Consider the following 18,559-nt stretch of genomic DNA (forward strand, 5'->3'; position numbering starts at 1 on the left):
ACCCACAGTTTGCTGGATATCCATATGTTTGTTGGAAGACTAATTGAGAACCTACTTGGCTCAAATTTATGGATTTGGCTATATAAGATAGTATGTGGTATTAATATCTATATCTGTAGGGTATACAGATAGAAAAAACATTTTTTTGTCCTGTACATATGTATGTTTGAAATAATTGTACTTCAGTTTTATATTTTATTAATAAAATGAGATAAAAATTAACAACATTTTTTAGATCTATTACCCGCTTGCTTCTAAAGTCCATCTTGTTTAGTATCTAAATTTTCAAAGAAACCATTTCTAGGACGTTGGCACCTTGTTATCTGTGCTTCCATAGTGTCACCCTGTGCAAGCACTGTTTTGAACTATACAAGTTTTTTCAACTCTAGGTTACAAACTAGAGTTCCGAGAATTCCCGTTTCCTCAGATCAAATGTACCCAAAGACCCAGAGAAAAAGCAGTCCCTCTTTCAGCCATTGGAGCGACTTTTGTCTCAAAAAGTAATCATGGTGGTTCCCATGGAAGAGCAGGGGTTGTGGTTTTATTCAAACCTTTTCATGGTGCCAAAACCAAATGGAGATGTCAGACCCATCTCAAAGATCTAAACCGGTTCCTAAAAATTCGATCTTTTCTCATGGAATCAATCCGATCAGTAGTCTCCATCCTACAAGGAGGAGAACTGCTGGCATCAATAGACATCAAGGATGCATACCTGCACGTACCAAATTTCACCACACATCAGAAATATCTGCGTTTAGAAGTAAAAAAACATCATTTTAATTTAAATGGCTCTACCTTTCGGTCTAGTTACTGCACCTCGGGTGTTTACAAAGGTCCTGGCTCCTCCTCTGGCCAGATTAAGGGCTCAGGGTATAACGATTATAGTGTACCTAGACGACCTGTTCTTAATAGACCGGTCGGTAGCCTGCTTAGACCAAAGCTTGGTCACCACAGTCAATTACCTGGAATACCTAGGTTGGGTCCTCAACCTAGAGAGGTCTTCTTTAACCACTTAAGCTCCGGACCAATTTGCAGCCAAAGGACCAGGCCCCTTTTTGCGATTCGGCACTGCGTCGATTTAACTGACAATTGCGTGGTCGTGCGACGTGACTCCCAAACAAAATTGGCATCCTTTTTTCCCCACAAATAGAGCTTTCTTTTGGTGGTATTTGATCACCTCTGCGGGTTTTATTTTTTGTGCTATAAACAAAAATAGAGCAACAATTTTGAAAAAATTCAATATTTTTTACTTTTTGCTATAATAAATATCCCCCAAAAATATATATTAAAAAAAATTTTTCCTCAGTTTAGGCCGATACGTATTCTTCTACATATTTTTGGTAAAAAAAAATCACAATTAGCGATTATTGATTGGTTTGCACAAAAGTTATAGCTTTTACAAAATAGGGTATAGTTTTATAGCATTTTTATAATTTTTTTTTTATTAGTAATGGCGGTGATCATCGATATTTTTATTGTGACTGCTACATTATGGCGGACACATCGGACATTTTTGACAAATATTTGGGACCATTGTCATTTATACAGCAATCAGTGCTATTTAAATGCACTGATTCCTGTGTAAATGACACTGGCAGTGAAGGGGTTAACCACTAGGGGACGGGGAGGGGTTAAGTGTGACTTGTGTGTGGTTTTTTTACTGTTGGGGTGTGGCTTGATGTCACTGATTGTCTTTCCCTATAACAGGGAACAGACGATCGGTGACAGCCACACTAGGAAGCACAAGGAGAGGTTTGTTTACACATACCTGTTCTTCAGCTCTGTGACCCGATCGCGGGACACCAGCGGCGATCAGGTCCGCGGGTCCCGTGGCCACGGTCACGAAGCTCAGGACCAAGTCGCCAGCGCGCCGCCGGCGTCGTGCACGCGACCCACGGCCGGGCACTTAAAGTGCAACGTACCTGTACATTGATGTGCCCAGCCGTGACATTTTGCCGACGTAAATGTGCAGGAGGCCGTCCTTAAGCAGTTATAACCAGTAAGAAGACGAGAGTACTTGGGTCTGGTTATAGATACAACCCAGAATAAGGTGTTTTTACCCCGGGCAAAGATCAGCCATAAAGGAGCTGGTTCAGGTAGTCAGGGAAAAGAAGGGTCGTTCTATTCGCCTTTGTATGAGGTTGTTTGGAAAAGATGGTGGCTTCATTCAAAGTGGTTAATAATAACAAGTATAGGCACAACAACTCAGGAATCATAAATCTCCCAATATAAGTTAAAAACATAAAATTTACATAATGGAACTAATTAGTCCATATAGCATATATAAACAGTCTCTGTGGTGATGTTGGCGATGTTGGGGGGAGTGGGGAAGCCGACCAAAAAGATGCAAACAAGGCTGCCGTCAGTAGGATAGAAAACAAATTCCAAAAGACTGCAGAGAAAACACGTGAACACTTCAAGCCTCATTCTGAGGCCGCCTTCTGGAGCCGGCGTATGCATCTGTCAGCTACCAGCAGCAAGGACTACATGGCACAGCACCCAGGAGTATCATCTCTACAAATGTATACCATGCCTGTGAATTTCTACTATATGCGAGTGCATTTTATTAAAGCCGTTTTTACTCAAACTACTGCATCCAGAGGCACGTCTCCACTTCATTCAAAGCGGTTCCCTATGCTCAGTTTCATTCAAGACTTCTGCAAAACAGTATCCTGTCTGCCTGGAACAAGAAAGTCCAGGCGTTAGATTTTCCGATGTGCTTGTCGCCAATAGTGCGTCAGAGCCTCAGTTGGTGGTTGGTACCCGAGAATCTGCGGAAAGGGAAATCCTTTTTACCAGTTACCTGGAAGGTGGTAACAACAGATGCCAGCCTTTGGGGTTGGGGAGCAGTTCTGGAAGAGACGATTGTCCAAGGGAAATGGTCCAAAACCGAGAGGACCTTACCTATCAACATTCTAGAGATTTAGGCGGCGTACCTAGCCCTAAAGCAGTGGACATCCAGGTTGCAGGGTTGTCCTGTCAGGATCCAATCCAACAATTCCACAGCAGTGGCTTATATCAATCACCAAGGGTGCACCAGGAGTTGTGCAGCCCACGAAGAGGTAAACCAGATCCTAATCTGGGCAGAAAAGCATGTGCTGTGCATATTGGCAATCTTCATTCCAGGGGTAGAGAACTGGCAGGCGGACTACTTAAGTCGCCAGCAGTTGTTCCCGGGGGAATGGTCTCTTCACCCCAACATCTTCCTGGCTATATGCCAAAGATGCGGGACCCCAGACGTAGATCTGTTTGCATTCAGGTTCAACAACAAGATTGACAACTTTGTGTCAAGAACAAAGGATCGACTTGCATGTGGGACAAATGCGTAGGTGACTCCGTGGGATCAGTTCTCACTGATTTATGCATTCCCTCCTATTCTGCTGCTACCATGACTTCTTCACAGTATCAAGCAGAAAAAAAAGTCTGTACTTCTGGTGACTCCAGCATGGCCCAGAAGATCTTGGTACGCAGAAATAGTAAAGATGGCGGTACGGCCCCCACGGACCCTACCACCACATCTGAGCCTGCTATCGCAGGGACCCGTGTTCCATCCTACCTTACAAACGCTAAATTTAATGGTTTTCTATTGAAACCCACATTCTGAAGAATCGTGGGCTTTCAGGCTCAGTAATTTCTACCTTGATTAATGCAAGGAAGCCAGCTTCCAGAGTCATTTATTATAGCGTCTGGAAGGCATATGCCTCCTGGTGTGAATCCAGGGGTTGGCATCCCAGAAAGTATGTAATAGGCAGAATCCTTGCTTTTCTGCAAATGGGCTTAGAGATTAACCAGTTGCCGACCGCCGCACGACGATGTACGTCGACAGCATGGCACGGGCAGGCATATGGGCGTACCTGTACGTCCCTGCCTTCCCGCGGGACGGGGGCCCGATCGGGCCCCCGCCCGGTGCCTGCGGCGGTCGGTTTTCGTCCGGGAGCGATCCGGGACGAGGGGGCGGCCATTCATTCATGGCCACCCCCTCGCGATCGCTCCCGACGAATAGAAATCCCCCGTGACATCACTTCCTCTCCTGTAATGTAAACACAGGAGAGGAAGTGATGTATTCTCTCCTCCGTGTCGGTATTTTTCGTTCCGACACGGAGGAGAGCGGATTGGTGAGTTGCACCAACACTCTACACACACAGTAGAACATGCCAGGCACACTCACACCCCCCCGATCACCCCCCCAATTACCCCTGCCCCCCAGTTACAGTGACACCAATGTCATTTTTATTTTATTTTTTGCATTGGTGTCATTTGTGACTGTAATAACTGTTAGGGCAGTTAGGGTTAGCCCCCTTTAGTTCTAATGTACCCCCCTAACCCCCCCATGCAATTTCGCTCTCCACCTTCTCTGAGACATAAAATAAATAGCAGCTAGACTTAAAATCAGTTTACTGTATCAGATCAGGCAGCGATTGCGATTGGTTGCCAGAGGTTACAGCATATCATTACTGCTTACTGACTGGTTGCTAGAGGTTACAGCACTCCTTAAGGCTCACTGATTAGTTGCTAGAGGTTACAGCACATTTCTGCTTGTTGATTGGCTGCTAGAGATTACTGTACAGTAATACTGCTCACTGGTTGCAATAGGTTACAGCACATCTTCTCCTCACTGCAGGGGGGCATGCTATACCTATGAATGCTGCCTTTATTTACATATCAATGCCATTGGCTTCAGCTATTTGCATATGCATGTGACTGCTATTTACATATGAATGCCAGTATTTACATGTAAGCACAGGTCTGCAGGTGAGTCATCTGTACACAATAGGGCAGAGCTGGGCAGCATTAGTAGCAGCACAGGACTAAAACTTCAAGGGACAAGGGAATGTAAACTGGGATAGTTGGCAAGTATGAGGCAGCTGCTTTGGGCCCCACAACAATGACAGGGCCCAGGGCAGCTGCGCCTTTTGCCCTGCCTTAAAGACGGCCCTGGCAGAATGTGTTAGAATGCACTGCATACTAGCACATTATGACTGATTTATGTATGAAAGGCATCCCTCCAGTAGTCCTACCTTCACTACCTACATCCAAAGAGCTGAAGTTGTTAACCAGTTGCCGACCGCCGCACGACGATGTACGTCGACAGCATGGCACGGGCAGGCATATTGGCGTACATGTACGTCCCTTGCCTCCCGCGGGTCGGGGGCCCGATCGGGCCCCCGCCCGGTGCCTGCGGCGGTCGGTTTTCGTCCGGGAGCGATCCGGGACGAGGGGGCGGCCATTCATTCATGGCCACCCCCTCGCGATCGCTCCCGACGAATAGAAATCCCCCGTGACATCACTTCCTCTCCTGTAATGTAAACACAGGAGAGGAAGTGATGTATTCTCTCCTCCGTGTCGGTATTTTTCGTTCCGACACGGAGGAGAGCAGATCGGTGAGTTGCACCAACACTCTACACACACAGTCGAACATGCCAGGCACACTCACACCCCCCCGATCACCCCCCCAATTACCCCTGCCCCCCAGTTACAGTGACACCAATGTCATTTTTTTTTTTTTTTTTTGCATTGGTGTCATTTGTGACTGTAATAACTGTTAGGGCAGTTAGGGTTAGCCCCCTTTAGTTCTAATGTACCCCCCTAACCCCCCCATGCAATTTCGCTCTCCACCTTCTCTGAGACATAAAATAAATAGCAGCTAGACTTAAAATCAGTTTACTGTATCAGATCAGGCAGCGATTGCGATTGGTTGCCAGAGGTTACAGCATATCATTACTGCTTACTGACTGGTTGCTAGAGGTTACAGCACTCCTTAAGGCTCACTGATTAGTTGCTAGAGGTTACAGCACATTTCTGCTTGTTGATTGGCTGCTAGAGATTACTGTACAGTAATACTGCTCACTGGTTGCAATAGGTTACAGCACATCTTCTCCTCACTGCAGGGGGGCATGCTATACCTATGAATGCTGCCTTTATTTACATATCAATGCCATTGGCTTCAGCTATTTGCATATGCATGTGACTGCTATTTACATATGAATGCCAGTATTTACATGTAAGCACAGGTCTGCAGGTGAGTCATCTGTACACAATAGGGCAGAGCTGGGCAGCATTAGTAGCAGCACAGGACTAAAACTTCAAGGGACAAGGGAATGTAAACTGGGATAGTTGGCAAGTATGAGGCAGCTGCTTTGGGCCCCACAACAATGACAGGGCCCAGGGCAGCTGCGCCTTTTGCCCTGCCTTAAAGACGGCCCTGGCAGAATGTGTTAGAATGCACTGCATACTAGCACATTATGACTGATTTATGTATGAAAGGCATCCCTCCAGTAGTCCTACCTTCACTACCTACATCCAAAGAGCTGAAGTTGTTAACCAGTTGCCGACCGCCGCACGACGATGTACGTCGACAGCATGGCACGGGCAGGCATATTGGCGTACATGTACGTCCCTTGCCTCCCGCGGGTCGGGGGCCCGATCGGGCCCCCGCCCGGTGCCTGCGGCGGTCGGTTTTCGTCCGGGAGCGATCCGGGACGAGGGGGCGGCCATTCATTCATGGCCACCCCCTCGCGATCGCTCCCGACGAATAGAAATCCCCCGTGACATCACTTCCTCTCCTGTAATGTAAACACAGGAGAGGAAGTGATGTATTCTCTCCTCCGTGTCGGTATTTTTCGTTCCGACACGGAGGAGAGCGGATCGGTGAGTTGCACCAACACTCTACACACACAGTAGAACATGCCAGGCACACTCACACCCCCCCGATCACCCCCCCAATTACCCCTGCCCCCCAGTTACAGTGACACCAATGTCATTTTTATTTTATTTTTTGCATTGGTGTCATTTGTGACTGTAATAACTGTTAGGGCAGTTAGGGTTAGCCCCCTTTAGTTCTAATGTACCCCCCTAACCCCCCCAATAAAGGTTTAACCCTGTGATCACCCCCCGTCGCCAGTGTCACTAAGGCTGGGTTCACATTGCAGCGGTTTATGAGAACGAATGTGATTCGCACCGCACTGCAGTGCAAATCACATCCGATCTCTGTGCGATTCGAGTTCAGCCATTCGCCGCACCCGCCACACCCGCCGCACCCGCCGCAAATTCGCACGGGACCCTTTTTTTGGCCCGCAGCAGAATCGGATCGCATGGGTGTTCACACCATGCGATCCGAGTTTGCAGATCGCACTGCGATATGCGAACTGATCTGGGGGTGTCAGTAACATTTCACTGACACTCCCAGCAGTTCGCATAGGGCAGTGTGAACTGCCGCCGGGAGGCATGCGATGCGGGAACCCGCTGCGGATTCGTGGCGTTTCCGCATCGCTCCAGTGTGAACCCAGCCTAATAAGCGATCATTTTTCTGATCGGCGTATTAGTGTCACAGGTGACGCTAGTTAGGCAGGTAGGTATTTAGGTTCGCCGCAGCTTTTTATAGCGCCAGGGACCCCCATATACTACCGCATAAAGCCCCCTGATTGCCCCCTAGTTAACCCTTTCACCAGTGATCACCATATAACTGTTACAGGTGACGCTGGTTGGTTAGTTATTTTTTTATAGTTTCAGGGCACCCGCCATTTATTACCTAATAAAGGTTTAACCCCCTGATCACCCGGCGGGTGTCATTTGTGACTAATAACTGTTAGGGCAGTTAGGGTTAGCCCTCTTTAGTTCTAAGGTACCCCCTAACCCCCCCAATAAAGGTTTAACCCCGTGATCACCCCCCGTCGCCAGTGTCACTAAGGCTGGGTTCACATTGCAGCGGTTTATGAGAACGGATGTGATTCGCACCGCACTGCAGTGCAAATCACATCCGATCTCTGTGCGATTCGAGTTCAGCTATACAGATAGTATGGCTGAATTCGTGTCGCACCCGCCGCAAACTCGCACGGGACCCTTTTTTTGGTCCGCAGCAGAATTGGATCGCATGGGTGTTCACACCATGCGATCCAAGTTTGCAGATCGCACTGCGATATGCGAACTGATCTGGGGGTGTCATTAACATTTCACTGACACTCCCAGCAGTTCGCATAGGGCAGTGTGAACTGCCGCCGGGAGGCATGCGATGCGGGAACCCGCCGCGCATTCGTGGCGTTCCCGCATCGCTCCAGTGTGAACCCAGCCTAATAAGCGATCGTTTTTCTGATCGCTGTATTAGTGTCACAGGTGACGCTAGTTAGGCAGGTAGGTATTTAGGTTCGCCGCAGCTTTTTATAGCGCCAGGGACCCCCATATACTACCGCATAAAGCCCCCTGATTGCCCCCTAGTTAACCCTTTCACCAGTGATCACCATATAACTGTTACAGGTGACGCTGGTTGGTTAGTTATTTTTTTATAGTTTCAGGGCACCCGCCATTTATTACCTAGTCTCACTAGTGTACCCCTAAATTTAGGGGTGTCTACTTTCCAAAATGGGGTCATTTGGGGGGGGTTTGTGCCATCTTGGCATTTTATGGCCTTCAAAACTGTAACGCCCTTAGAAAGCCTGAAGGCGGTGCTTGGTTTTCGGGGCCCCGTACGCGGCTAGGCTCCCAAAAAGTCCCACATATGTGGTATCTCCGTACTCAGGAGAAGCAGCAGAATTTATTTTGGGGTGTTATTTCACATATGCCCATGGCATGCGTGAGCAATATATCATTTAGTGACAACTTTGTGAAAAAAAAAAAAAAAAAAAAAGTTTGTAATTTTCCCGCAACTTGTGGCAAAATATAAAATATTCCATGGACTCAACATGCCTCTCAGCAAATAGCTTGGGGTGTCTACTTTCTAAAATGGGGTCATTTGTGGGGGTTTTGTGCCATCTTGGCATTTTATGGCCTTCAAAACTGTAATAGGTAGTGAGAAGTGAACTCAAAAATGTACGCCCTTAGAAAGCCTGAAGGCGGTGCTTGGTTTTCGGGGCCCCGTACGCGGCTAGGCTCCCAAAAAGTCCCACATATGTGGTATCCCCGTACTCAGGAGAAGCAGCAGAATTTATTTTGGGGTGTCATTTCACATATGCCCATGGCATGCATGAGCAATATATCATTTAGTGACAACTTTGTGTAAAAAAAAAAAAATATTTTTTTTCTTCTCATTATTCAATCGCTTGAGGCAAAAAAATAAAATATTCAATGGGCTCAACATGCCTCTTATCAATTTCCTTAGGGGGTCTACTTTCCAAAATGGGGTCATTTGGGGGGGTTTTGTACTGCCCTGCCAATTTAGCACCTCAAGAAATGAGATAGGCAGTCGTAAACTAAAAGCTGCGTAAATTCCAGAAAACGTACCTTAGTTTGTAGATGTGACAACTTTTGCGCAAACCAATAAATATACAATTATTGACTTTTTTTTTTACCAAAGACATGTGGCTGAATACATTTTGGCCTAAATGTATGACTAAAATTGAGTTTATTGGATTTTTCTAATAACAAAAAGTAGAAAATATCATTTTTTTTCAAAATTTGCGGTCTTTTTACGTTTATATCGCAAAAAATAAAAATCGCAGAGGCAATCAAATACCATCAAAAGAAAGCTCTATTTGTGGGAAGAAAAGGACGCAAATTTTGTTTGGGTACAACATTGCATGACCGCGCAATTACCAGTTAAAGCAGCGCAGTGCCAAAGTGTAAAAAGACCTCTGGTCATTTACCAGCAAAATGGTCCGGTCTGAAAGTGGTTAAGCTAGCCTTGAGTACTATCAAGGGGCAGGTCACGGCCTTGTCGGTGTTGTTTCAACGTTCCGCTTGTTTCGCATTCTTTGGTCGGAAGCTTTATACAGGGGGTAACGGGGTTTAATCCACTGTTTAGTCCTCCCCTGAACCCTTGGGACTTGTATTTAGTTCTGTCAGCATTACAGAAACAGCCTTTTGAGCCGATACAGCATATTCCCTTGGTCCTTTTGACAAGCAAGCTAATTTTTCTGGTAGCCATTTCTTCTGCAAGAGGGGTATCAGAATTGGTGGCTCTTTCTTGTAAAGAGCCATATTTAATTATTCATAAGGATAGAGTAGTATTGTATGCTCATCCTAGCTTTCTACCAAAGGTGGTTTCAGGTTTTCATCTAAGCCAGAATATTGTTCTGCCTTCATTTTTTCCATATCCCTGTTCTACCGAAGAAAAGTCACTACATTCTCTGGCTGTAGTGAGAGCGGTCAAAACCTATTTGGAGGCGACTGCTCAGATTCGCAAAACGGATGTTTTGTTTGTGTGGCCTGAAGGTCCTTAAAAAGGTCAGGCAGTGTGAAAATCTACTATTGCTAAGTGGATTCGACAGGTAATTGTTCAAGCTTATGGTTTGAAGAAGAAAGTTCCACCTTTTCAAATCAAAGCGCACTCCACCAGGGTTGTTAGTGCTTCATGGGCGGTGCATCACCAGGCCCCCATGGCTCAAATCTGCAAGGCCGCAAATTGGTCTTCAGTCCATACATTCACCCGATTCTATCGGGTGAATGTGAGAAGGCATGAGGATATCGCGTTTGCTCGCAGTGTGCTGCAGGCAGCAGTACAAGGTCCTCAGTTCTGATTGCACCCTACTTTTGTTTGTGTCTACCTTCCCTCAGATAGCATTGCTCTGGGACATCCAATTCAGTAAGTACTGTGACTCTGTGTCCCGTGATGTACGAAAAAGAAAATAGGATTTTTATAACAGCTTACCTGTAAAATCCTTTTCTTCGAGTACATCATGGGACACAGAGGTCCCTTCCCTCTTCTAGTACACATATATTGCTTTGCTACAAAACTGAGGTACTCCCAGTAAGGGGAGGGGTTATATAGGGGGCTAAACATCCTGTCTAGGGTGTGCCAGTGTCCATCACCTAGTGGTGCCTATATAACCCATTCAATAAATACTGTGGCTCTGTGTCCCATGATGTACTTGAAGAAAGGAATTTTACAGGTGAGCTGTTATAAAAATCCTATTTTTTTTGCAGCACATCTCGCTGCCAACCATATCCCTGGTACACATGGACCTTAAGGACTGTGATATCCAATGTATCAAAGACCTGAAAGTGGGCAAGAAGCCAGGTCCGGATGGCTTTACGGCACTTTATTATAGAAAACTAGTTGATGTGATTAACCTTTCCTTTAACGGCTATGCATAATTCAGTCAAAAATGGCCAGAATTTTTCTCCTGACCTCCTGACAGCTAATATAGTAATTTTGCCTAAACCCGACCGTGATGATTCCTCTTGGGCCAACTTCCGACCTATATCCCTTATTAATATTGATATGAAAATCCTTACCAAAATATTGGCTAACCATTTGAATTAATTCCTTCCCCGTTTAATTAAAAAAGACCAAGTTGGTTTTGTACCAAAGAGACAGGCAGGGGATGCCATTAGGGGAATAATACAATTGCAACATCTTGCCCATAGCTGCTCTCTTGAAGCAATGCTTTTATCGCTGAATGTGAACAAGGCCTTTGACACCCTGTCCTGGCCTTATCTTATGACTGTACTCCTCCATTATGGCTTTGATACTTTGTTTTTGAGCTGGTTGATGGCACCATATGATGCCCCTCAGGTTAAAATCAAATATTATGGTTTTGAATCTTCAATTTTTCCTATTTGGAGGGGCACTCAGCAGGGCTGTCTATTTTTTCTCGTCTTGGCTATGGAACCCCTGGCAGAGGCGATCCGTTCACATCCAGACATAAAAGGTATTGAGGTTGCTGGTTCTGATCATAAGATATCACTGTTTGCAGATGACATCCTACTGACTCTGACATCACCTAGAATTTCGTTACCAAATTTATTCTCCCTTTTGGAAGCTTTTGCGTCTCTCTCGGGCCTGCATGTTAATCCTACTAAGTCTAAGGCGATGTCTGTAAATCTTCCCCCGTAGGAACTGGCATCCCTGAAAACAAATTTCCCATTTCAGTGGCCCCCCTCGTTGCCTTATTTAGGTATACGACTCACCCATAAGTATGATGGGTTATACCAGGCCAATTTCCCCCCTCTCTCTTTAGGAAACTTACTGACATACTCTCATCCTGTCTCACTTCCCTTTATCCTGGTTTGGCAGGATCTCTGCAGTTCTTATGACCTATCTTCTGAAATTGTTATATTTCTTCTCAGTACTACCAGACCCGATTTGCTTCATACATACTGCAAATAAATCAACGCAAACTCTTGAACATTATCTGGGGCTGTACTCAACCCAGACTTAATAAACAGGTCTTATACGCTCGGAGGATCGATGGGGGCTTCTCGGTTCCCAACCTCCAAGCATATTACACTGCAGCTTCACAATGGCTTCATTGACATACATTCTTTGTTTACCCCAACAAGAATACTAACTTTTGGCGCTCTTAGATCTTCCCATGATATCCCCTTATGGGAACATTACAGTTATCTACAAATTAGACACTTTCTCCAACAACTCAAAAAAAGGGCCACCCCATACACATTGACCCCATTTGAAAGCTTTTGCAGGTCAAAACCTCATTCCCGGGATTAATATCCTTGCTTTATTCATCAATCATCTCCTCAAAAAAAAAAAAAAAAAACTGTGAAACCATATCATCTTCAGTGGGAGAATGACTTGGGAAAACAGCTGGACTAGCAAGTCATGACAATAGCACTTACCAAGAGTTCTAGGAATGTTCATTCTGGAAAATGCCTACAAGGTGTTCTATAGATGGTACTACACGCCAGATAAATGAGCAAGTTTCATCCCATCCTATTCCCCTCTTTGCTTTAGGGGTTGCTCGCAGGAGGGAACAATGGCGCACATTTGGTGGACATAAGCTAAAGTCTGTAGACCAGTGGTCATCAACCCTGTCCCCTCTGTCCTCAGTGCCCTGATGACCACTGCTGTAGACTATGGGTCAGGGTTTATACCCTTCTTCGTAATATCTTTCATTCCCATCTTAAAAGAGACCCCTATGAAGCCCTTCTTTGTAAACCTATCCCAGAACTCCTTCGTGCAAAACGCCAGTTGGCTGTACACCTTTTTAGTGCAACTAGGTTGACTTTTGCAAGGGCATGGAAAACGCTTGTGCTTAGTTTTGAAGCAGTTAAAAACCTTTATGAATGACATTATGATTAACAAGAAACTGGCAGCCCTAGCCTCTGAAACTCACTATAAATTTCTAAGGCCGCGTACACACGCGGGGACTGTTCGCTCAACTTTGTCCGTCAAACAGTTTCAGCGGACAGTCCGCTCAAAATTAGCATGGATGGACTTGCCCACACACGACGAACGAACAGTCCGCTGAAACCGTGCGCGATGACGTGAACGGCACGTACGACGGGACGAAAAATACGACGTCCTATACACTGCAATGCAAACTTCGGCGTGTAAATCCTTTCTGAGCATGCGCGGAACTTAGTTTGACGAACAAGCCTACACACGAGGGGACTGTTCGCTGAAACAAAGTTTCAGCGGACAGTTTTTCGGAATTTCCGAAAAACTTTGTTCAGCAGACTGTCCGCTGAAACTGTCCGCTGAAAGCCCACACACGAGCGGACTGTCCGCCGAAACACTGTTCAGCGGACAAAGTTGAGCGAACAGTTCCCGCGTGTGTACGCGGCCTTAGGCCGCGTACACACGCGGGGACTGTTCGCCCAACTTTGTCATGGGTTACATGCAGTCATGGGTTACATGCAACCAACCCTCCAGGTTTAACAACATACTTCTTTCAATTTAATGGCATCTCGGCACATTAAACCCCTCCCCCCCCCCCCCCCATGGACTCTCTCTCCCCTTTTCTTTTTTTTTCTCTTCTTTCCCTCTTACTTTTCACTTCCTGATTCAACACTTTTCTTTTTCTGTACTATTCTCTTTCTGACACACCTGGAGTCGGTTTAGTGAAGATGGTTACATAACTAATATACAGCTAATACATGTATATATGCCCTTTCCTTTTATCGCTCGGGGCTTTTTGCTCATCGTACAGTATAATTAGGGGCACTGAATGCTCTAATTGGTGGTTTACAGAAGATGTTTTCTTTTGCATTGACGAATAATGTACCATGCTTATTGCATTCCTCTGCTGGGATCCTTTTTCTTTGTTATGTTTGATGTAGCCATAACACTGTCATACTACTGTTGAATTTATTTTTCTACTAATAAAATATTTGGTAAACGAATTACCAAAACCAGAGAGTGCAAAATCTGGTACAGCTGTGCATGGTAGCTTGTTAACCACCCCCGGAATAACCCCCGGAAGATTTGACTGCTCAATGACCAAGCCATTTTTTGCGAAACGGCACTGCGTCGATTTAACTGACAATTGCACGGGTGTGCGGCGCTGTACCTAAACAAAATGTACGTCCTTTTTTCCCACAAATAGAGCTTTCTTTTGGTGGTATTTGATCACCTCTGCGTTGTTGTTTTTTTGCGCTATAAACAAAAGAAGAGCAAAAATTGTGAAAAAAACACAATGGGGGTTATTTACTAAAGGCAAATCCACTTTGCACTACAAGTACAAACTACAAGTGCAAAGTGCAATTGCACTGAAAGTGCACTTGGAAGTGCAGTCGCTGTAAATCTGAGGGGTAGATCTGAAATGAGGGGAAGCTCTGCTGATTTTATCATCCAATCATGTGCAAGCTAAAATGCTGTTTTTTATTTTCCTTGCATGTCCCCCTCAGATCTACAGTGACTGCACTTCCAAGTTCACTTTCAGTGCAATTTCAAGTGCACTTTGCACTTGTAGTGCACAATGGATTTGCCTTTTGTAAATAACCGCCAATATCTTTTACTTTTTGTTATAATAAATATCCCAATTTAAAAAATAATAATAATTCCTCAGTTTAAGCCAATATGTATTCTTCTACATATTTTTGGTAAAAAGAAATCGCAATAAGCGTATAGTGATTGGTTTGCGCAAAAGTTATAGTGTCTACAAAATATAGGATAGATTTATGGCATTTTTATATTTTTTTTTTTTTACTAGTAATGGCGGAGATTAGCGATTTTTATCAGGACTGCAATATTGCGGCGGATATATCTGACACTTTTGACACATTTTTGGGGCCACCAGTGACATTTATACAGCAATCAATGCTATAAAAATGCACTGATTACTGTATACATGACACTGGCAGGGACGGAGTTAACATTAGGGGGTGATCAAGGGGTTAACTGTGTTCGTTAGGTGTGTAACTGTAGGGGGCATGGGACTGACTAGGGGAGAAGAGAGATCGGTGTTCACACTTAGTATGAATACAAGATCTGTCTCCTCTCCCTTGAGAGCACTGGGATGTGTGTGTGTTTATACACACATCCTCGTTCTCATTCTGTCATGAGCGATCGCGTCATCAAACCCACCAGGCACTCGCATCGGCTTTTGGGGACATGCTTTGGGCCAGAGGCGTCTTAAAGAGCTGACGTACAGATACGACAGCTCACGCAGGGGAGCCAACCTGCCGTAGTATGACTGCAGCGATTGGTCTGGAAGCTGTTAAATTAAATTTTGACAATAAAACCTTGATGCTGATTGGCTTCTATGCAGAGCTGCACCATATTTTGCACTCTCCAGTTTAAGGTAACCAATTCCTCTATGCCTCTCTACATGATCATCTCCCCCTCTGCCATCTTTTTCTTCACTCTCCAGTCAATGACCAGTTCTGCAACCTTTCTTACTGGAGCTATAACAACTGCAACTGTTCTTACTGCATTCCTCAGTAACCATTAGTTATTGCTATCCCTACCTTCTGTCCACTGTCCACAATCTATCAGGAAACCAGTAGTTCATTATCTGTTCGTACACACGGTCAGATTTTTCATCCGGGAATTGTGTGATGACAGACTTTGCCTAAAATCCGACCGTTAGTACGCTCCATCAGACAATTGTTGTCCAACTTTCGGCCAACAAATGTTGGTTAGCAGGCTAATAAATTTTAGGCGGGCAATGGTCTGTTGTCAGATTTTTGTATCGTATGTACACAAGTCCATTACACAAAAGTCCAAAAGTACAAACACGCATGCTCAAAATCAATGCGCACCAAACACGATATTAGCAGAAGGTGCCCAAAGGGTGGCGCTCAAGAGCTGAAATTCCACGTAGTATGTCACTACATTCGCGTTTGTTGGCTGTGTACCGTTTGTATGCAAGAAAAGTTCACGGCACACGCCCTTCGGACAAAAGTCTGATGCTTTGTTGGCCAACAATCCGATTGTGTGTACAAGGCTTAAATTGCTTTATCCATTGCTGTTGCCACTCAGTTTATATAGTGTGTATGTGTATATTTTAAAGGGACTGTAAAACTGTTTGTACTGTATATATTTTCCTTATTTAATGGACTACTAAAAAAAAAAAAAAAAGTTTTAACCGCTTCCCTACCATGTGGCTCTACAGTTTTGGGTAACCATGCATTTTCCCATCGTACAAGTTCCTAGACAAGGCTCTAGGATACTGGTTGCTGCAGCAACCATCATCTGGAGACTGGATCTTAAATGTCACAATGGAGATATTTGCCAGCACACCACGGGTCTTCAAGTTGAGTTTAAACTTTTTTTATTGAACTATAATCACATCACAAACAAACAACCATTTGGACTCAACATGAAGATGCGCTGGCAAATATCTCAATTGTCTCCAGTTCTGGGGGGGCGTCCATGGACGTCCTCCCATGTGCAAGCCTCCCGTGAGGCACACATTGGGCACGCTCTGTGACTGATCGTGGTAAATCTATCACAGATTGTTAATAAAGGGCCAATCACAGTGACCCTTTACCATGTGTTAAGCTGTGTCCATCCAAAGCTGGTCACATGTAAACAGACTTGCCTTTTATTGGCAGACACTCTGTCTCTGTGTGAGGGAAAAAAGAGCCAATAAGCGGCAAGTCTGACAGGACACAGTGAATACATTGTTCATGATCATCAGTGCAGCCCCATCAGTGCAGGTTAAAATTGCCTATCAGTGCAGCCTCGTCCAATCACATCAGTGAAAAAGAAAAATTACTTATTTGCTAAATTTTATAGCAGAAACTAAGAAAAAGGTTGTTGTTTTTTCAAAATTTCCTGTATTTTTTTCATTTGTTTAGCAAAAAATAAAAAAAAACCCAGTGGTGATCAAATAAAATAAAAGAAAGCTCTATATGTCTGAAAAAAAGATAAAAATTTAATTTTGATACAGTGTTGCATGCCCTCACAATTGTCATTCAAAGTGCGACAGCACTAAAAGCTGAAAATTGGCCTGGCAGGAAGAGGGTGAAAGTGCCCTGTATTAAAGAAGAAGAAGAAAATATTTTTAGTAAGGTAAATATGAAATATTTCATATAAATATTCTGAAACTCAAGTACTACTTTTCAGTATGTTTGGCCGCATACTTCCCTTTAGCCCTGGTACACATTGATGCTTCACTTGAAGCAGCATGATTTCAAAGTAGCAAGATCAGCACGATTTCAGGTGCTTGTGGTGATTTAGACATCTGTGTGGCTCCATGCCCAGTTGTCTATTGAAGTTGCACCTGAAATTGAGCAGGGACTACTTTTGCAAATCGGTGCAGCGTCGCAAAATTGGTGTCGCTTCAATTGGAACAGTGCCATTGCCTCCAATAGGCTGCGACTTGTCATGCAATTTGATCTCTCAAATCACACAACAAATCGCTCCAATTTGAACCTAGGCATATACAATTTTCTTACATAAATTCTGTTGTAATTTTTTTTTTTTACATAGGGTTCTTTAAAACAGTAAAATTCAATGGAAACCTCATAGCTTCCATAGAGTGTGTTTTATTTATTTGTTTTATTTTACAGCAGAAACCTGACATCAGTAAAGTAGGCTGTACCGCAAAGCAACCAAACCAGAAAACAACCAGCAAGGAATCTGGAAAGCCAAATGTAGCCAAATTCACAAAAAACAAGGTAGGTTTTCTCTAGATAGATGTGAACAACCAAGACACAAAACTTATAATGCCCACAATAATAAAAAAAAAAAAGGAAGAAGCCATTTGGTATTGAGAGTGAAGGCTTGTGCACACTACCTTTCTTGGCAAATACTTATACCAATGTGTATTGACACATGTGTTTGTGTAATTTGGATGCATTTTGAAGTACTCCATTCAAGCAGGTTGCATACACTGAAATGGCTTTTTTTTTGTTACATAAAGATTTTATTGGGAAACGCAGACTTAGCATATACAACCATGGCTCAGTGAGCCTATTTTATCAATACATATATGACTACAATTTAGTCAAATAGGAACGTTTTGAATCAGGATTAAACATCTCTATATAATGAGCAGAAAATCAGGGATGTTGATAACATTTAGTTGTATATATCTATTTACTATACTATACTACTATATATATTTAAGCAGGGAAAGGGGGAAGTAAAAGTGTAGAGAGAGGGGCACACGAGGAGAAGGGAGGGGGGAAAAAAGGGGGGGGGGAGAGGAGGGGAAGGGGGGAGGGAACGAGCAAGGGGAAGGTACTGAGGTGAAGAACAAGGTGGGGGAATGCTGCTGAGAAGAGGGGGTGAAATCGGCACCAACTACCCTCTCCAGCTTCTAGTGTTCAGTACCCTCCGAGTATCATAACTGTGTTAGAGTTTGAATCTGGCTTCACGCACAGGGGTAGAGTCACCCCATTTGGGAGTTTGAGGCATTTCTAAGATCTTGATTCTATTGGGTTCTTTTGAAGGTTATCCATGCTTCCAAGGTATCTGTGTATTTGGAAATGTTAT

The 18,559-nt window shown here is 44.3% G+C and overlaps 1 protein-coding gene across 23 annotated transcripts in view; it reads left to right on the forward strand.

Annotated features, from left to right (window-relative positions):
- Positions 1 to 18,559, forward strand: part of RIMBP2 (RIMS binding protein 2) — a 777,506-nt gene that overhangs the window by 86,795 nt on the left and 672,152 nt on the right. For 21 of the 23 annotated variants that reach the window (XM_077461782.1, XM_077461794.1, XM_077461788.1 and 18 more), the window contains exon 3: positions 17,632 to 17,739. The exons of the other annotated variants lie outside the window; for them this stretch is intronic. In XM_077461782.1, the coding sequence (XP_077317908.1) occupies positions 17,632 to 17,739 (108 nt within the window). The remainder of the gene's footprint in view (positions 1 to 17,631; positions 17,740 to 18,559) is intronic. 23 annotated transcript variants of the gene reach the window in all.

The sequence above is a fragment of the Lithobates pipiens genome, unplaced genomic scaffold, assembly GCF_037356315.1.
Source record: "Lithobates pipiens isolate NorthernLeopardFrog02 unplaced genomic scaffold, aLitPip1_a1.2 Scaffold_3, whole genome shotgun sequence".
NCBI classification, from domain to species: domain Eukaryota; kingdom Metazoa; phylum Chordata; class Amphibia; order Anura; family Ranidae; genus Lithobates; species Lithobates pipiens.